The sequence below is a fragment of the Oxyura jamaicensis genome, chromosome 24, assembly GCF_011077185.1.
Source record: "Oxyura jamaicensis isolate SHBP4307 breed ruddy duck chromosome 24, BPBGC_Ojam_1.0, whole genome shotgun sequence".
Classification (NCBI taxonomy): Eukaryota; Metazoa; Chordata; class Aves; order Anseriformes; family Anatidae; genus Oxyura; species Oxyura jamaicensis.
In genome coordinates, this window is record NC_048916.1 from 7,415,617 (window position 1) to 7,434,562 (window position 18,946).

Here is an 18,946-nt window from a genome sequence, read left to right on the forward strand (position 1 = left end):
AGGGGCTCGGCGCCGCCCGCCCGGCAGCGCGGCCTGCCCCGGGCCGCGGGTGGTGCCTGGCGGAGCCGCGGGGCTCCCGCTCGGTGGGTGCGCGGCCACCGGTGCCGCGTCCCGGAGCCACGGCTCGGGAGGGCCGGGGGCCGGGGCTGCCTCGGCGCGCTGCCTCGGCCGAGGGCCGCTGCCAGCCGTCCCCGCGGGTGGCGGTGGCTCATCCTGCCTCTGGAGCGAGGGGGAGCCCCGCTCGGAGACACGGCGAGGGCTGGGGGGCCTTCCTCGGACAGGGGAGTTGGCGGCCGCAGCCTTTGTTGCACCCGGTTACGTGCGTTTTAAAGGTCGTTTGGGGTGCTGAGGATGTTAGCTCTGGTGAGGCGTTGTGACTGATAATGTGGCGGCTGGGTCCGGGTGACGGTCAGTTATTTTGTGTTGCTGTCAGGGAGCACGGGGTTCCGAGCTTTTCCCCTGCCGGGGCCGGTCCTACTCCGTGTTGCCCACCTGGTGTCACTCAGTGAGACAGTAGAGATCGATGTGCTGCGTTGAGCTGCAGTCGGTAATGCTGCTGGAGTCACTGGTGCCATCCTGCTCTCTTACGTTGTGCACGGAGTAGTTTCAGAGAGTGGTTGGAGAGAGGAGGCATTTTTGATCGCTTTTCTTCCAGATACATTTGTCCCTGTGGTGTCAAGCTGCAGGGTCCTGGGGCTGTCCAGACAACACACAACAGTTTTGCCAGAGTACCTGACTGCCTACTTGGTCACCTGTTGACTGGGTTCAAGGTGGCAGTGGAAATCCATCCGCAGCTGAGAGTTTCTGGTGCTTCTCTCATTGTTGGAGTACTGTGAATAAAAATGGCTGGGGAGCTCAAGGACCTTAGCTGCAGAAACTGTCCTATCTTGACAAAGTTAATTAAGAAACTAATCCTTGAGAGGAATTTCAGGAAGAAGTCTAGGTAGAGAGAATAAGGTAAATTAGCAGTTGCCTTACTGTCTTTTTATTGTTGGTACGATAGCATCTGTGAAATGCCCATGAGAGTCATCCATGTGCTGTAATTAATATAGCTCTTAAGATTTTATTAACCTGTCTTGACTGTAAACGTGGCATTGGGAAGGAATGTTACATTTGAAAACATTCTGGTATTCAATGTAAGTTTTATGCTGGGTCTGAACTAACAGAAAATTCAGTAACCTAGATCGTTGCCTAAAGCACTTCTGGTGTTTTGTCATACTTTGTGTATAGAGCAATGGGGTGGTTGACACTGCCTGACTGGAGGACTGAGAGCTTTAATTCCAGATAGCACAAACAGAAAGTGAGCTGCAGCATATCTGCAGACAAAAGCAGAGGTAGATCTGCTATTAGAATAGGTAAATCCTTGGCGCTAGTCATAAAAAGACACATAAGATCCCAGTGAAGGAAAATCAGCTCAATGTGGAAGATTATTGCCAACTAGATTTTACCTTTCTTTGCATGTACGACACTGTGTCAGGCTTGCAGGGGCTAGGCAGTGTCCAAGACTGCACAGCTAACCCATGTCTGTGTTCTCCATAGGTGCTTTTGGCGGCTGCCGTCTGCACAAAGGCGGGGAAGGCCATCGTCTCCCGGCAGTTCGTGGAGATGACCCGGACCCGCATCGAGGGGCTGCTGGCAGCTTTCCCAAAACTCATGAACACTGGGAAGCAGCACACTTTCGTGGAAACAGAGAGTGTGCGGTATGTGTATCAGCCGATGGAGAAGCTCTACATGGTGCTGATCACCACCAAAAACAGCAATATCCTGGAAGACCTGGAAACACTCCGACTTTTCTCTAGAGTGGTAAGAATCTACGCTTCAGGTTATTTACTGCAAAGTTCACGTCTGTAGCCTGAAACAGTGCTATTATAAGGGAACCTGTTGGTGAACTATCGCTGAAGTACTGTCTGCCTCCACCTACCAACATGATTTTCTAGAGCCTGTTCTTGACCTGGGACAAGTTTAAGCTTTGAAGTTTCTGCAGTGTTTTTGAGCTATATGTAAGAAACCTATGGTTGCCCATTAACTGGTGAGACCAAAGGGATGAAGTTACAAATTTAACATAAAACATTCCCTATATTCTTAAGATAACAATTATATTTTTTCTAAAAATACTGTGGCTTTACAGAATGCACTTGAGAAGCGTAGCACTACTCTAAATAACATTTCTAAATAATGAGTTTTTGCAATTGTTGTTATATTAACTTTATAATCTATTTCTGTCAGATGCAACCAAAGGATCTTCAGGAAGTTAACTAGCATCATAGTGTTTGCTTCTTTATGTTCTTGTGAGTTACAAAGTTAGAGCTAAGGTAAAAGATTGCATAAATAATTTAGTTGAGGAAAAACTATCAGTCACAAACCCTCATCTTGTTGCTTATCATCAATGTAAAGGAATGAAAGGCAGCTCAGTGATATGCTAGTTAGTTCTGTGGAGGGTCTAACACAACTGTGAAGTCTGGGAACAGTAGAAAGACAGTGCTGAAAGTTATGTCTGTCTCATTCTATGAATGCTCCTTTTAAATGTTTCTCACAAATTAGATCCCTGAATATTGTCGAGCCTTGGAGGAGCATGAGATCTCTGAACACTGTTTTGACCTGATTTTTGCCTTTGATGAAATCGTTGCCCTGGGCTACCGTGAGAACGTAAACCTGGCACAAATTCGGACCTTCACTGAGATGGACTCACATGAAGAAAAAGTGTTCCGAGCTGTCCGAGAGGTGAGTGGCACAAGGTACTCTGGAAAGTGATGCTTTTTATGTTAAGATGTTACTCCAATTTAATCAGGGTTTTAAAATTATTTAGGTTTTCTGTAAACTAAATGCCAGTTTCCTGTTCTTCAGAAAAGGTTGATAAGAAAACATACTTAGTTTTAGTTGCTATACAGAATGAGATTGAGGTTGCAAAGCTTTACCAGCCTTTTGTCTTTTACTTCAGACTCAGGAACGAGAAGCAAAAGCTGAGATGCGCCGTAAAGCGAAGGAGTTGCAGCAGGCTAGAAGGGATGCAGAGAGACAAGGCAAAAAGGCACCTGGTTTTGGTGGCTTTGGCAGTTCAGCTGTGTCTGGGGGCACAACAGCAGCAATGATCACAGAGACCATCATTGAAACGGAGAAGCCCAAAGTGGCACCAGCACCTTCCAGGTAAGTGTACAGTAGGCAGCAGATGTTCCTTGGAGTCAGCACTGTCAGAAAACTGTACGCCCAGATAAAGGGTTTCAGTTGCCTTCCTCTTGAATCTTCATGGATAAACAGGTGCTAAAATAGCTGGCATACATGGGTAAGTGAGGGAGCATTCACCTATGGCCTGGGTGCTGTTGGAGTCTGCTAGTGCTTACCAGGTTGGCGATATGTTTTAGACATCAAGAGCTTTCTCCCTGGTACTGCAAGAAGTATCACCTTAAAATTACAGGTTCTTTGTGTGCCTCCACTCTGGGTTACTGCAAAGATACAGAAAGTCAGGCCTCTCTCCTTAGCTTCTCTGATCTGTGTCTGCTGACCTCAAAGCCTTTAATGAGGATGCTTTTAAACTGGTGCGTATTGTATATATTGTGGACCATATATTTTACTATTTAAGAGCATTTTTGCTGTGTATCACAGTAGTACCTGAGCATCCTGTAGTCTCCATAGGGTTTTTGATGGGTATTGGACTTCTCATTTTGCATGAGAAAGAGTGGTACCAGGCAATACTCAGAATCTGTATCTAAACTGTAATGTTTCATCCTTCTTACAAGATCTTCTCTTCTGTACTTGTTCTCCCCCAAAAAAAGGTTATAGAGGTGAACATTAAATTGTTGGCATAATCAAGTTACAACACTTGAAATTAGGACTGAGGAAGAATGAAACTGTTGCGATGAATATGACTTTAATATGTCTGTGCATCATGTTTAGGCCTTCAGGTCCTAGTAAAGCTCTGAAACTTGGCGCTAAAGGGAAGGAGGTGGACAACTTTGTGGACAAACTGAAATCGGAAGGAGAAAATATCATGACTTCCGTAGGCAAACGCTCTACAGAAGCAGCCAAAGTTCTTGCACCACCCGTTAACATGGAAAGGTAGGTATTATCCTTGCTCTGAAAGCAGTCTTACTGCTCTCTGATCCACGTGTTGCTTTGTGAGCTGTCTTCCTCTTCAGTTTTCAGCACAGGTTTTTTCCTGCCATTGAAGGCCTGTGTGCTCATTTAGCCCTCTGATTTTAAAAGATGAAGGGTAAAATCTGGGAAAGCACAGCAACAAAAGATAGCTTATTTGATTAGAAACTGTCTTAGCTAAAATGGATTTACCTCCTCTGTTTAGCTGAGATTGGGAATTTTCCTGTGCCTTCTGAAGTGCATCTCTTCAGTGTTTTGCCTTCAAATGAGTTAAAGTAGCTGCCATTTTTCCTGTTACCCAGACACAAATAGTTCCTGTCCTATTGCAGCTTAGGATACAGATATTTAGAGTTTGTTTTACATGTAGCAGATCAGAACCTTTTTCTGCTGTGATCTGTGCTGCTGTACAGTAGTGGGATTTTGAGTGAACAGCATATCGAGATGCTGTATCACTGTTTATCATATGGGTTTCTGTTTTTTTTTGGACTTGTGTCCATAGATCTATGTGCCCCTCAAGTAACGTGTTGGAGCATCATTAGTGCATGCATCTGTTATGCTGTCAGTGTTACTCTGTTAGGGACTGTCACACTCTTTGTAGGACCTGCTCAGGGCATATATCCTCTCCTTGCCAAACGCTAATTTTTCATCTTGCCTGTTAAATGCCAAGTGTAAGACTTGAGATACTTGTTTTTCTGTCCAGTGTGCACATGAAAATAGAGGAGAAAATTTCTTTGACTTGTGGCCGTGATGGAGGGTTACAGAATATGGAGCTGCATGGCATGATCATGCTGCACATCTCTGATGAAAAATTTGCACGGATTCGCCTGCATGTAGAAAATGAAGACAAGAGGGGAGTGCAGTTACAGGTAAAGTGTTTGGTGTTCATGCTGTTGAACATGCTTTCGCTGTTCTTTGGGGCAAAATATTGGAAATACTTGTGTGCTGGTGTCCTATGCACCTGTCTAAGCCTTTTCAGCAAGTATGTTGAAAATGGAAGTAGTCACCACAGACATTACTGTAGCATAAATGCAGGGCTGGCTTATGGTCAAAAGTTTGAAGTTCACTCGAGAGAGCTGGTCTCATATGGTTATCCTCCTGCCTTCAGAGCCTTACCTATCCAGTAAAGCATGTTGGCATGTCATCTGATTTCACATGAACTTTGCTTGGTGCTTATTACATGATGTGAGCTGTAGTTGTTGAATGGGAGTTCTACAGTCAAGTTACTGTGCCAGCGAAGAAAATTTATTATATAGAAAGCTATTTCTTCTTGGGTCACTTGTGTCCTTTCATTGCTGTACCTGACACAATTGCTGAAGCCCTGGATTATGGTCAGCAGTATAAGAAGATTCTTAGAGAAATGTCCTTCCTTTTCTTCCTCTGTATTTTTGTTACTTTATTCAGTGCTGGAGATTTTGATGCTTTGTTACACTCTTCTGCTCCCTTTTCCTCCTTGCCAAGAACTTACCTATACTTAGCTGTCTGCGTGTCTGCTTACACAGTAGTAGGTTCCTTATCAATGTATCTCATAAAAAAGTTCAACAACGCTTCCACATGTGCTGCTTGAGTTGAAAGATTAAATCAAACCCAGTGTTGATTCCTGTCTTTCCAGTGTAACTTGAATATTAACTTAGAAAAATCCTCTGCTTTTAAAAAGATGCTCACATTTGCCATTGCAATGAGAGAATATTTACATTGAGTTTGGCTGCTGCCATAAATATATATTTATACAAAGGTTGCTGATGGAAGTAGTATTTTTGTGGTTTCATAGTGTTCTTTCCAATAGCACGAGTCTGAAATACTTTAGGAGGCTATTTCTTACTTGAGAAAAATAAAAAATATATATATAAAAAAAATAGATTTTTTTAGAGTTGTTGTTCTGTAAGCCCCAGGATGCTGCCCCAGATACCAGGACTTGCTGGCTTATCTGGTGCAGTGGCAAGTAAAAATGCCAGTGGTGTGGATTCTTCCTGGTGGAACAGCATTTTCTGGACAGTATTCCAGGCTGATAAGTAGATGTACTGTACCTGGACTTCTGAGCAAGGTATTCTTTGCAGAGGAAAGTACTCAGGGATGTGTAGGGCTGTTGTACTGGAACCTGAATTACCTACGTGTGGTCGTCACCTTATACTTGAAATTACTGCAGTAGCTGACACAGCCTTGGCTTATGTTCCCATTTCAGACTCACCCAAATGTGGACAAAAAGCTTTTTACTGCAGAATCGCAGATTGGTTTGAAGAACCCAGAGAAATCATTCCCTATTAACAGTGATGTGGGTGTGCTGAAGTGGAGGTTGCAGACCACGGAAGAGTCCTTCATTCCATTGACAAGTGAGTGCAAGAGTGTGTGACATGTGGGACCTTGGTTGGAAGAGGCTGATGTTCATCTGTGCTTGCTTGTACCCTGCCTTGTAGCAGCTGGGCTGGCTCCACAGCATGGTACATTGCGAGGTGCTGGGTGAAGGGGTGTCTTCTTCTGTGTGTCTTCTATCATATGGTACCTGTTCTTACCAGTGTCCATTTTCTGTAACGTTCTTAAAGAAAACAAAAAGCTTTTATTTAAGTTGGAGTTTCTTGGTTATAATTTTACGGTGCCTTTTGAAGTACATCATCTTTTGAAAGCCTGTTCTGCACAAAAAGATTGTGTGGTACAGCATATTGGTTTTCTGCCCTCAGTTAACTGCTGGCCATCAGAAAGTGGGAACAGTTGCGATGTTAACATTGAATATGAGTTGCAAGAGGAGAGCCTAGAATTGAATGATGTGATCATCACAATCCCTTTACCGTAAGTAACACTCTGTGCCTGGGCAATGCTAACAAGTGCCTTTGTATATTGTCAGCTCCTTTGTCTTTTGGGTTTGTCCATTTCCTTAGCTCTGTGCAAGTAAGACGTAGCTCTTTTTTGCCTCCTCTAGGTCTGGTGTCGGTGCCCCAGTGATTGGGGAAATAGATGGCGAGTATCGCCATGACAGCCGGAGAAATCTCCTTGAGTGGTGCCTGCCAGTGATAGATGCCAAAAACAAGAGTGGCAGCCTGGAGTTCAGCATAGCAGGGCAGCCAAATGACTTCTTTCCAGTGCAAGTCTCCTTCATCTCCAAAAAGAACTATTGCAACATACAGGTACAGTCACTAATGGTGTAGAGCTACTCTTACTGGGGATACTTGCAGAATGCGCTGTAGCTGCCCTTAGACTGTCCAGCTGTGTTTGTGGCACAGGACAAAGATCTTTAAGATCTTTCTTACAGTACTGACTTGTGGTTCAAAAGTGCTGGGTTGATTCTGTCCTTTTTGACCATCTCAAAGTTGGAAAGCTGTGCTTTGTTGTGTTGGGAAGCAGTGTTAAATGCTCAACTAAATGTGTGTTATCTCCACAGGTTACCAAAGTGACCCAGGTAGATGGGAACAGCCCTGTAAGGTTTTCTACTGAAACCACCTTCGTGGTGGACAAGTACGAAATCCTGTAATGCCAGCTGTGGGGAATCACAAAGGAAATTTTTAAATTAAAAGAAAAAAAAGAGGCCGAAGTTTATTCTGAATGTTTGGAATGCCACAGCCCTCTCTCTGCTAAGACACATAGCTCTGTCTGCCATCTGCAGTGTCCTGGGTCTCAGACATTTTTGGCAGAGAATTGACATATTCATGGGGGGAAAGGCTACAAATTTCTTTGGCAGATTTTTACTGGCTAGCAGAATAACAAGATCTCTGCAGAGAACCTGGCTTTGACACTTCCCATTCTCCCATGAAGACGACCGGAGCTCAGTCTCAGAGCCTACTAGACATCATGCTCTTCCTTTTTTAATCATCAAACACTGTTCCATTGTTGGTGCTGCCATTTTAACTTCTCCTCAGCCTTCAACTCTTGCTTCTGATGGTGAAAACAGGCATTAAGATGATACACACAAGGATGCAGTGCTTCTCTGGACCTTTCCACCTGGTAGAAGTGGAAGAAGTTGGTCTCGGTTTCAAGGGTTGGGTACTGACAGGAGCATAGGGGAAGAGGGCCTCACAGCTCAGTTCTCTTTGCCCCCACACTGTTCCTTGCTGTACATCCAGCCCTACCGTACAGCAATGGACTTCATCTCACCAGAAGTCCTTTGTGCCTTTCTTGTTGAGGCTGGGTCATAGTGGGCTAACTGGTGGCACAGGCTGCAGCTCTGAATGCTCTAGTTCTTGTTGCGGGGGGAGAACATCCAGAGGTGGCTGTTCCATCTGAAGGCTTACTGTCTGCTGTAGTAGCTCTTGGCCCGGGTTTTATGTCCTGGCTCAGGCTGGGTTGGTGTTTTGGCAAGTTGAACTGCAGGGTGCAGGTGTGCAAGCAGCTATTGAGACTGCTTTACTTCACCTGTGTGCAGAGTGGGAGTGGGGCTAGGATCTGTCAAAAACTGGTGGTCTTTCTCAGTGCTTGGTGATGGAGGAGAGGGGAATGGTAGTTTCCAGAAAGCATGCTGGGCTGATAGGAATGTGAGCAACACCCAAGTGTGGTGTTTGCTATCCCAGTGCTGTTCCTCTTCTGACTGAATAGTATCACTTATTTCATCCCACAGAGCTGTGTTCCCCTTAAATTATGTCCCACCTGCTTCATTTGGGGCTAGTCACCACCTGAGTGGCAGCGTGAGGTCTGTAGGGGAGCTCCCCAGCTGCTGCTGTAGGGAAGGACTGAGCATGCAGGTGAAACTCAAACGGTGTCTTGTCCTCAGAAGTCCTAAAAACACATTTACTGTGCTCCAGAGAGCGCACTTCAGTAAGAGTAAGCGTGTGTAGTTTCCCATGGGGTCCTCTGCCAAAGAAGTTAGCGGTCTCTCCTCTGTTAACAGCGCCAGTGAGGAAATAAACCCTGATTCTTGCCCTGGGAAGGTGATGTGTTCTGGGGGAGGGAAAGCAAACCCTGTTCTGTAGTGAAATAGACAATGAATCCTGTTAATTCAGTTATGTTCAAGAGTTGCTTGTCTGTATGATTTTAAAATGGAGTCGAGTTCAAACATCAAGGAAACATTTTTCTTAAATTTGTTTAAGGGTAATATTAAAAAAAAAAAAAAAAAACACGCACCCCCCACCCCGTTTTTGTAACCCTGTACAATAATGGCCTAGGGAATAGAGCACATTCCAGTGTATACAAAGAATACAAATTCTTTAATCAAATAAAAGAGTATTATAAAAGGAAGGCTGAGCCTTTTCTGCCTGCCTTGAGCTGGGGGGAGCGCGCGCCCGAAGCTGCCGCCAGGGGCGGAGGCGTGCGGAGCCCCGGCCTTGGTGCTCGAGGGGGGCGGCTCCGGTGTGGGTGAACGCCCCGGACTGGGCGGGACGGGCTCTGCCGGGGCTCCCTCTCGCAGGGCTGCATGGGAGGCGCCGCCGCCTTCGGGGGGCCCCCGCGGGCCGTTTCCCACGGCAGAGCCCGGGGACGGCGCCGTGTCGCGGGGGAGAGTTGCGGGCCGGGCAGCCGGAAAACCCCCTTCAGGCAGGAAAACCCGGCGTTGCAAAACGCTGCTGGGACGCGGGGGCGGGCCGGCGACCGGCGCGTTAACCGAGGGGCTGTGCGCAGTCTTGGGGACCGCCGGCTCCGTTGTGGGGCCGCGCGAGGCTCTCGGCCCCCAGCCCCTCGCCGCGGGCAGCTGCAGGGTGAGGATGGGCTTGGGGTCCATCCTGCACCCTGGCAGCGCTGGAGTGGGCCGTTGTTTGCTGAGAGCCTCCTGATGTCTTCAGACCCTCAATTAAGCTCCTGCTGGCAAGCCCGAGGAACTTGCTGGCCCTACGGGTCCTGTAAGCCCCCGGCTGCCCCAGCCCTGCGTGTGGCCGTGCTTCAGCTTGCAGGGCGATGCTGCTGGCAGGCTGTTGTGCAGGGCACAGGAGCTGTGACGAGGTGGCACTTGCCAGCAGCCGGAGGACTTGGAGGAGCAGTGACCGTTCTAGAGCCGACAGGCTCATCCCTGACCCCTGCCGCTGAACATAAGGCTGGGCGATGGCTGCCATGCCGGGGGCTGGATCTGAGACCCACCATGCTCTGTCTGTGCTGCGGGCCCTGGGCTGTCATTAGTGAGGGGCCACAGATGCTCCCTGCTTGTTCAAGCTGAGCTGAGCTCGTATGTCTGGCTTGCAGATGAGAATCCCTTGTTTGCTGTGGTGGTGCTTTGAGGAAGAAGTCTGTACTTGTGCTACCTTAAGATGCATCCTGGAGCTTAGCCCTGGCAGCCAGCTGCCTGCCTGTCCCTGCAGTGCTGGCTGAGGACCTCGGTGGATGGGCTCGAGCAGTGGGGACAGGGCAGCAGTTGGAGCTGTGCCCTCACTGTGGTGCTTCAGGGCAGTGCGTCCTCACACAGCATCCCCAGCCCTCAGAGGTGCAAAGCCCTCAGGGCCACGGCCTTGGCTGGAACACAGCTGTGCTGCAGCAGTGCAGGAGCACTTCCCGGGAGCACTGAGATCAGCGGGTGCGGCCAGGATTCCTCGGCTCCCGCAGGAGCTGTCTGGCAGCTGATTTATGTTGTGTTATTGCTGGGTGCATTGTGTTGCCCCAGCAACTGCAGCACGGCCTCTGCGGCCCCCCCTCAGGTGGGACGGGCAGCAGGAGCATCGTCCTGCTCCGTTTGGGGACCATGCATTACTTCTGGGGTTCCCTGGGCACTCTGCTTTTCTGCTCCTTGCTGCTCTGAGCTAGCTGGATGTGCTGCCTTCCTCTCCTGTGTTTATTCCATCTCTACCCACATCCGCGTGTTGCACTGAACCCAGGCCCTGCGCTGCAGGGCAGGAGGCAGCAGCAGGGAGCAGCCTCCCCCGCTGGGCCCTGAGCTGCCCCGGAGGTCCTTCTCCACCTCCCACCCCCACCCCCGCTCTGTGCTGCAGACGCACTTCCCCCTTCCCCAGCTGCACGAGGAAAGGCTGTTGTTTGCATGTTTGCTGGGGCAGAGGGTGTGGGAAGGGGTGAGAGCGGTTTAAGTGTGTTAGCAGATGGGGAAGGAGCAGGCAGCCAAGTTGGATGGAGGTTGTGGATGCTGCGTGCTCACCCGTTAGCTCAGCTGTGTGGCTTCCTCTTTGACTCATCGGAGCAGCTGGGCGGGGGGAAAGGCCACACTGCAGGACACGATGCGCGACAAGGGGCTCCTGCTGGCTTCCCCAGGATGGTGGGGGGAGCAGAGCTGCCCAGCGGCTGCCCCCTTGCATGGCACTTTCAGGCACTGCTGGCACTGCAGGCAACAGTGGGGGACAGGCAGAGCGCAGTGCATCCGCACAGCGCTGTGTGAGCATGCCCCTGCTGTTCCCTGGCCATGTCCCTGCCAGCCAAGCTCTGTGCTGTTCCGGCACACAGCTAGGCAGGCTTTGGCCACTGAACCGCCTGGTGGCTGGCATCCAGCCCCGGGGATAGGGCACAGGTCAGGTGGTGCTCCGCTGTGGCTGGGTCTTGGAGGGAGTATCAGGCCCCCATCCCGTGGCCCCCATCCTGTGGGGCCTCTGGGCAGGCAGGGCTCAGCCCCGCTGCATTCCCAGCGGTGGCCAGGTGCTGGGGCTCCCCCTGGCCCTATAAGCAAGTGGGGGGGGGGGGGGGGGCAGCATCACCCTGCAGCCTGCATTGTGGCGGGGCTGAGTGGGAGTGGGCATCGAGGGGCCACTTGGCTCGGCATCCTCCCAGGTGAGGCCCCTGCCCTGCACGGAGAAGAAAGGGGCTTTTGTCTTCCCTCAGCTTCAGGAGTCACGGAGGGAGCCGCCAGCCCGCGAGCAGTGCTGCACACGGGGGGCATGGGGACTGCTTGCTATTTGATGGTAACTGAGCCCGACCCCTTGGCATTTGCTGCCTTTGCCTCTTCCCACGGCAGGAACAAGCAGCGTGTTTTGCAGGCTGCAGTGAGAGAAGAAAGGCAGCCTTGTCCGCGCCAGAGGTGGGGCGCCGGCCGGGGCGGCCACGCTCCCGCCCTGCATTCCTCTGACAGAGCCTGCTTGTGCGGGGCTGTGCAGGGGAGCCAGGACACGGGGGCTGCTGCGGGCGCCCTGCTTCACCCAACAGTCCAGGGACTGGCAGGCATCTCCAGCACAGGGAAGCGTTGAGGAGCAGGTGAGGGTGCTGCCGGGGGGGGGGGGCGAGGCCATCACGAAGTAGGGTGGGCATCAGGGGGGTGCTGGAGCCGATGGTGGGGTCCTCGTCCCAGCTGTGGGACAGGCAGAGGGTGATGGAACAGAGGACACCAGGGTCAAGTAACATTGGGCAGCAGGACGTGGGCAGGACTGGGGACATATCCCAGCCAGGGTGCTCAGCTGCAGCCAGGATGGTGGGGCTGGAGCTCCCCCGTTTCTTGCCCACAGTGATGCACATTGGTGCGGCGGGGATCACCGCGCTGGGAAGGGGTTAACGCCCGCACAGGATCCCACCCTGGCTCCGCTCCCTTCCTATGCAGGAGCCCGGCCCCTCACTGGCTTTTCCTCCGGACATTGTTGTGGGGCCTCGGTGTTGGTGAGAAGGAGTACGGGCAGGCTACAGGGTCTTAAAATGCTGGGGAGCGTGGTCCACCCACGTGTGGGCAGCAGTTGTCAGCCCCGGCAGCATGTGGGGGATGTGGGGACTCTGCCACGGAGGCTCCCGCTCAGCACCTGCGCCAGGACCCGGTGGCAGGTAAGGGAAAGCAGGGGGTCCTGTGTGCACCTGGTGGGCACTGGAGGGTTGCTCCCAGGTACCTGGGGACTGTGTCTGCTCTGCCTGTGCTGGGGAGCTGCCTGCGGGCTGGTCATAGCCCGTCACCAGCACCTATCCTGCACAGGGTGGCCACAGCCCTATTGGGCTGTCGCTTTGGGGCAGCCAGCCCTCATGTTGAGCGGAGTGGTCTGGGCTCTGTCCCAGCCCTGGATCCAATGCCTGCTGTTTTCCAGCATTTCATTTTTTCCGCAGTGTGTAATAGCCATCCACTCGCCCCCGCAGCTGCGCTCGGTGCTGGCGGGGCGGGGAGGGCTGTCCCTCACCCAGCAGGGCACTGGGGCCGTGGATGATACTGGGGCAGGGCTGCTGCAGGGAGCCAAACCCAGGGCTTGTGCCTATGCCCTGCACGCCCTGGCTGCTCTGCACAGGCTGTGGGGCCCATGTGGTCGGGAGGGAGAGGATTCCGTTACCTGCGAGCAGCAGCTGGCCCTGGGCTGGAATCCCCGCCAGGGTGAGCCCACTCCCATGCTGCGCTCACCCACAGTGGGGCCAGCATGCCCAGGAGGGGTTAAGCTGCACACAGCCAGGCCTGGGCGGAAGGGAGGGATGTTGAGAACCGACGGTAAATTTAGTAACTCTGGAGCGTTCCGTCCCATGTCCTGTCCCATCCCTGCGCAACAAGTAGTGTGAGTGCCAGGTGAGGGAAATCACTGCCTCATGGCACCAGGTTCCTCCCCGTGTGGTGGAAGGCAATGGGTGGCCACTCCGGTTGGCAGCATGGTGGCTGCTGGCCTCTTGCCAAGTCCGTGCATCACACGAGTGCATGCCGGACAGGCTTGCCACTGATAGTTGCCTACATGGGGTGGGAGGGTCGGGGTGGGGGGGGTGGCAGTATGTGGGGAGGCCCCGCACACCCCTGTCCCTGGGAGAGCTGCTACACACAGCCAGATAGCTTCTTCCTGTGCTTAGTGTGTGTGGAGGGGGGGTTCCCCGGGTGAGCTGGAGCCAGTCTTGCTGGGCAGGGATGTTCACCAGCTTTGGGTAGCTACCGCAGGGCCAGAAACAGGAACAGAGCCCAGGGAACTTTCAGCACAGATGGAGCCCTGTGCTGGCAGTTCTGGCACAGCTGCCTGTGCTGACACCTCTGCTTCTCCCAGCCCGTGCCTGGTATTGCCGGGTGCCTGCATGCAGGCACCATGGAAGCATCCAGCAGGACCGCCGCCAGCCCAACCTGCAGGGTCCAGACCATCATCCAGGTGAGTGCACGGGGCCGCGGCAGGTGGAAGGAGCTGTGCTCCTCCTACACCGCCTCAGCACACAGCAGGGCCCTGACTCAGAGGCACTGGGTGCTGTGAGGGGAGGCAAAGCCCAGATGTGGTGGCAGTGCTGAGCCCCTCATAGAGCACAGGGATGTGGTGGGGAGCCTTTCTCCTCTGCGCTAGCCCTGCTGTGATGCTGCCCTCTGGCCTCTCCTCAACCCAATCCTGTTACGGGATCAGTGTAAAGCCAATTGAGCTAAGTGGCTGCTGGCTTGGATCCTCTTAGATATAGCCCAAGCCTCAAGGATCCCACCTGCTAACCTGACCTGGGCATGCTCCCAGTGCAGCTCCCCAGGGCTGGCAGCAGGGTGGGAAGGAACCCCGGGCTCTCTGTGTCCTCCTGTCTGTCTGTCCTGCCCAGCTGTCACACCTCTGTCTGCACACCTGTGTGCTCACGGGTGTTTGGGGTCGGGTGTCCATGTGCTGGAGGCAGGGTTGCTTCAGAGCAGCCCAGGGTGGGTGGGCAGTGTGGGGGAGCAGGCTGCTGCTGCAGGTGTCATGAGCATCGTCCCTTGCCTCTCATCCTGTGCCATGGAAAGATGAGGAACCTGTAAAGGTGCACAAACTGTTTCTGTTGTGCACAGCAGCAACAGAGGCGGCTTCTGTCTCTGCTTGCAGACAGCTGCAAGGGAGCCAAGAAGGGCATATGTGGGGTCAGTCCCCCACCCAGCTTTGCAGGGCTCATGGGGTGCTGCACACAGCCCTGACCCATCCTGCTCTGTCCCCTGCAGAACAGCCCCCTGGACCTGATAGACACAGGCAAGGGGCTGAAGGTGCAGACGGAGAAGCCACACTTGGTGAGCCTGGGCAGCGGCCGCCTCAGCACTGCCATCACGCTGCTGCCCCTGGAGGAAGGTGAGTGCTGGCTGCTGGCATGACTTCCCGTGTGCAGGAGCACCCCACCCCACACAGCTGCCTGCTGCGGCTTCTTGGGGGGCCCCGTGGGCATGGCAGGGAGCCTGTCCCACCCAGCAGGCAGCAGGAATGCTCAGCCTCTCTCCTGGCAGGAAGGACCACGATTGGCACAGCTGCGAAGGACATCGTCCTGCAGGGCCCTGGGCTGGCACCTGAGCACTGCTACATCGAGAATGCACGGGGGACGCTCACCCTGCACCCCTGTGGCAATGCCTGTGCCATTGATGGAGTGAAGATCCAGCGGCCCACGCGCCTCACCCAAGGTAGGGCTGTGCTGCAGTGCTGCAGAGATTGGTGTTAGCAGCTCCAGAGCAGGAGCTGGACCTCATGGGCAGGGTTGTGCCATCAGATATTGGAGGTCTCTCTGGAGCCATCCTGCCACTGCCTGTCCTGTCTCTGCAGCTCCTGGCTGGGGCTGTGCCAGGGTGCTGGCACCATCTAGGAGTTTTAATTGCCCCAGAAGAAAATCATCTTGCAACCTGTTGCTGAGGTCTGCAAGGAATCATAGATTCGTAGGTTGGAAAAGATCTCCAAGGTCATCTGGTCCAACTGTCCCCCTGCCACCAATATCATCTGCTAAACCACGTCCCTAAGCACCACATCCAACCTTTCCCGAAGGAGGAGCCCGTCAGGGGCTGGGTGCTCGGAGGGACCCTGTGCGGCTGGGGTGGCTGCGGGCCCCACCGTCTCCCTGAACCGCCTCCCCTCCCGCTGCTTGCAGGGTGAGGGCAGCTGGCACTCCGGGGAGGGACCAGGGAGCCCGAGCAGCGCTGCCGAGGCTCGCAGCCCCCGGGCGGGTCCCGCACAGCCGCCGTCGAGCTTTCCCTGACTGCCCGCTTCCCTCGGGCGTCGGTTTTTCTGGCCGCAGCCCGCGGGCACGAAGGAAGAAGGGTGTCCGTGCTGCCGCGGAAAGCGCCGCCCGTGCCCTGCCCGCGCGGCTCCTCCCCGGGGCGGTCCCGGTGCGCGGCCCCCGCTGCCCGGGCGGCGGCGGCGGCCTGCGGGCGACTGGGGCACGGCGGCGGCTCCGCGGTGAGTGCGGGGGGAGCTGCGGCGGGGGCCGGCGGAGAGGGCGCTGGGGTGGGGGCAGCCGGGCACCGGTGGGGACGGCAGCCGGGCACCGGTGGGGACGGCAGCCGGGCACCGGTGGGGGGGCAGCCGGGCACCGGGACCGGCCTGCGCTCGCTCCGGCTCCCGCGGCAGCGCCGCCGGGCTTTGTTCGGCGGCTCCGGGCTGCCGGCGCCCCGCAGAGCCGCCGCCCGGCAGAGCCGCCGCCCGTTGCAGTGCCGCCGGTGCCGCCTCGCCCGTTCGTTGCCCCCCACCCGTCTGCACCCGAAAGGCCGGGCCGGGCCGCGGAGCGGAGCCGGTACGGAGCTGTCACCGGGCCGGGCTAGCGGGAAGTCGCCGAGGCACCCCCGGGAGGCCCACCCCCGGGCGGGCGGCCCCGCGCTCGGGTCGGCTCCGGGCAGCCCGCTCCCCCCCGCGGCCGCCCGGACACCGGCGGCCGCTCCCCTCCCTTCGCCGTCCGCCATCTCATTCATCGCCCGCGGTGTCGGGTTGCGCCGGAGTCAGAAATCCGGATCCTGCTCTCCCCGGCAGCCTCTCGGTAGCGGCGGTGATTTACCCGAGGCGCTGCTGGGGCGGGGAAGCCGCACAAATGCCCGGAGCCGGGCTGGGGGCTCCCGTACCGCCGGCCTGCGGCTCCAGGGGCACGGGGGGCGTCTGGCCGGGGGGAGCTTGTCCCGGCCCCCTGGAGCCATGCCGTGGGCTCTCCGGGCTTTCCTCCGGCATGGGAGTTGGTCCTGCTGCAGCTGGAGAGCCAGGAGAGCCTTCACTGCCCTGGAGTGGTCGGGAGGGATGCCCCGCACCTCCCCTCGCTCCCCACTCGGGAGGTGGCTGGCGGCTTCAAGGGGGGACCCTGGCCTGCCTGGGCTGGGGATGGTGAGAGCCACGTCACCAGAGGAGGAAGGGGCCTGATGGGTGATGGAGATGGGTGCTGGGGCTTTGCCGTGCTGGTGGATGCTGTGTGGCTGCATGATGTCCCTTTGTTCCTTCCTGCCTTGTGGTGGGCAGCGCTACGTGGCTCCTTCGCGGCAGGCACCGGGGGAAGGTGCAGGTCTCAGCAGGGTGGGAGGTTGGTGGATGCCACAGAGACTTCCCTGGGAAGAGCAGCTCTGGCATCTGGCTCCCCTGAGCTGGAGGAGCACTGGGGGAGTCAGGTCCCTCTGCATGGGGATGAGTCTAAGTGATGGCTACACCAGCTGAACGTAGCATTTGTGAGGTGTCTCTCACCTGGCATGATCCGCGCCACCCAGAGCTAAGCTGGGTGCTGGTGTCACCGCTGGGCAGGCAGGATGCAGTCACTGGGCCAGACGTGGCCAGCTCCCCGATGGGACCCACAGGGTTGTGCGCGTGCTCTTGTGTCACCTCTGCTCCTCCTGGCCCGGCTGTGGGTGCTGGGTGGTTCCTGCCTGCGCTCCCCTTCCCACTGCCTGCCTGGGGATTTCCCAGTCCAGCTCCCTTCCCTCTGGACCCCCCTGCTCTGGCAGGGCTGGGGCTGAGGCTGGCACTGCTCTCCAGGTCTGTGCCTGCCAGCTCAGCTGCTCCAAAAAATGCATCCCTTCCAGCAAAGGATTTTCGCTGCGGCTGACAGTGAGGAGCAAGCCTCTACCCAGAGCTCTGGCAGGCGCTTCAAAGCGGGGTGTGTCGGCAGCTCTGGCTGCCAGGCAGCAGCCTTGCTCCGCCAGCATAGGACTCCCCAGCAGCAGCAGCACTGACGAAGAAGGCAGCTGGCTGCATGCTGCCTGCTCCCAGGCACCCTGGGCTGGGCGTGGGACTTTGGCACCATGGCTTCTGGATGCTGTTTACTGCTGAGGGACCTTTTACAGCCCCTTGCAGGGCAGGTGTTGGCAGCATTTCCGCACTGGGGTGCTTTGAGCCGCTTCCAGGCAGTGGGAGAGCAGCAAGCGCAGTCTGCAACGGGGCTGCTGCCCTCCCCATGCTACCCAGTCTCGGTCCCCCTGCCCGTCTCTCAATATGTGGCTGGGGCAGGCGGCCACTTGACTGTGCAGCAAACACCATGGCCGGGGCTGCCTACACTCAGCGGCGACTATCTGCAGTCTCTGCTGCTGTTTCCCTTGGGCTGCACAGCCTGGCTTCCCTCCCTGCATTCCTCCTCTTCCCTCCCTGCGAAAGCTCCCGGTTTGGGCCAAGAAGTAGTGTTCTCCTGCGGTGGACAGGAGCTGTCTTGTCTGCAGCTGGCGGCGGCTCTGGAGCACTGCCAGCTCCCTCTGACGTGCAGTGCTGAGGCACAGGCCCCAGCTGTGGCTGCGTGAGATGCGCTGGCTGCACCCAGTTGTGGAGATGGCGGCAAGTGACCTGGATTCCAGGCTTGCCCTAAGCCTCTGCTGACGGCAGAGCTTGCTCCCACCCTGGGAAGCATGGTACAGCCAGGCACTGCCTCCTAGCCTGCCCTCAACAGCTCCTGTCTCTCCTCTCCCCAGCATCACCTGAGGATGCCCAGCTGGCTGTCTCCTTGTTGCTGCCCACCCTGGGGGGGGAGCCCTCCTGCCTCCCCGAGGGAGCTGACACCCCTTCTCTCCACAGGTTGCACCATCTGCCTGGGCCAGGCGACCTTCCTGCGCTTCAACCATCCTGCTGAAGCCAAGTGGATGAAGAGCATGATCCCAGCAGGGGGCAGGAGCCCTGCAGCCGTCTACGGACTGCCAGCAAGTAGGTGACCCCTTTTCTTTCAGGCAGGCCTGTGGGGATGTCAGGGATCTCCTTGAGCCCCCTTGTCAGTAGGGCTTGAGGCTGCCTGCAGCAGGCATTCCTCAGCCTTCGTTTTGGGTTCTCCTGAGCAGGGCTGATGTTTGCTGATCTCCCAGCCCAGGGAGGTGGGGGGGATTAAGCTGCATGAGCTCACCCAGCATCACAGCAGGGTCCAGGCTGATGCTCTCCGGATCATTGCTTGCACCCATCCACAGATGCTGCATGGTGCCTTTGCTCGCCATTGA

General features: G+C 55.3%; 2 protein-coding genes and 1 long non-coding RNA gene across 13 annotated transcripts in view; 2 read left to right on the top strand and 1 right to left on the bottom strand.

Moving 5' to 3' along the window:
* ARCN1 (archain 1) overlaps positions 1 to 7,591 on the top strand; it is an 8,065-nt gene extending 474 nt beyond the window's left edge. Inside the window, exons 2-10 of the mRNA XM_035346282.1 lie at positions 1,540 to 1,803; positions 2,542 to 2,721; positions 2,939 to 3,144; positions 3,892 to 4,053; positions 4,790 to 4,955; positions 6,269 to 6,416; positions 6,762 to 6,870; positions 7,001 to 7,205; positions 7,460 to 7,591. Of these exons, the coding sequence (XP_035202173.1) occupies positions 1,540 to 1,803; positions 2,542 to 2,721; positions 2,939 to 3,144; positions 3,892 to 4,053; positions 4,790 to 4,955; positions 6,269 to 6,416; positions 6,762 to 6,870; positions 7,001 to 7,205; positions 7,460 to 7,549 (1,530 nt within the window). The 3' untranslated portion in view covers positions 7,550 to 7,591. The remainder of the gene's footprint in view (positions 1 to 1,539; positions 1,804 to 2,541; positions 2,722 to 2,938; positions 3,145 to 3,891; positions 4,054 to 4,789; positions 4,956 to 6,268; positions 6,417 to 6,761; positions 6,871 to 7,000; positions 7,206 to 7,459) is intronic.
* LOC118178073 overlaps positions 1 to 15,952 on the bottom strand; it is a 28,539-nt gene extending 12,587 nt beyond the window's left edge. The window contains exons 1-2 of the long non-coding RNA XR_004756049.1: positions 15,940 to 15,952; positions 7,305 to 7,310 (exon numbers count right to left, since the gene is read on the bottom strand). This is a non-coding gene — a long non-coding RNA (uncharacterized LOC118178073). The remainder of the gene's footprint in view (positions 1 to 7,304; positions 7,311 to 15,939) is intronic.
* The window catches only part of PHLDB1 (pleckstrin homology like domain family B member 1), a 28,418-nt gene continuing 21,410 nt past the window's right edge, over positions 11,939 to 18,946 (top strand). Inside the window, exons 1-5 of one of the 11 annotated variants that reach the window (XM_035346270.1) lie at positions 11,939 to 12,103; positions 13,856 to 13,955; positions 14,750 to 14,873; positions 15,026 to 15,196; positions 18,537 to 18,662. In XM_035346270.1, coding sequence (XP_035202161.1) covers positions 13,896 to 13,955; positions 14,750 to 14,873; positions 15,026 to 15,196; positions 18,537 to 18,662 — 481 coding nt within the window. In that variant the 5' untranslated portion in view covers positions 11,939 to 12,103; positions 13,856 to 13,895. Of the gene's footprint in view, positions 12,104 to 12,339; positions 12,679 to 13,855; positions 13,956 to 14,749; positions 14,874 to 15,025; positions 15,197 to 18,536; positions 18,663 to 18,946 lie in introns of those variants that run through there. The other 10 variants (XM_035346272.1, XM_035346271.1, XM_035346276.1 and 7 more) reach the window with 10 other exon arrangements.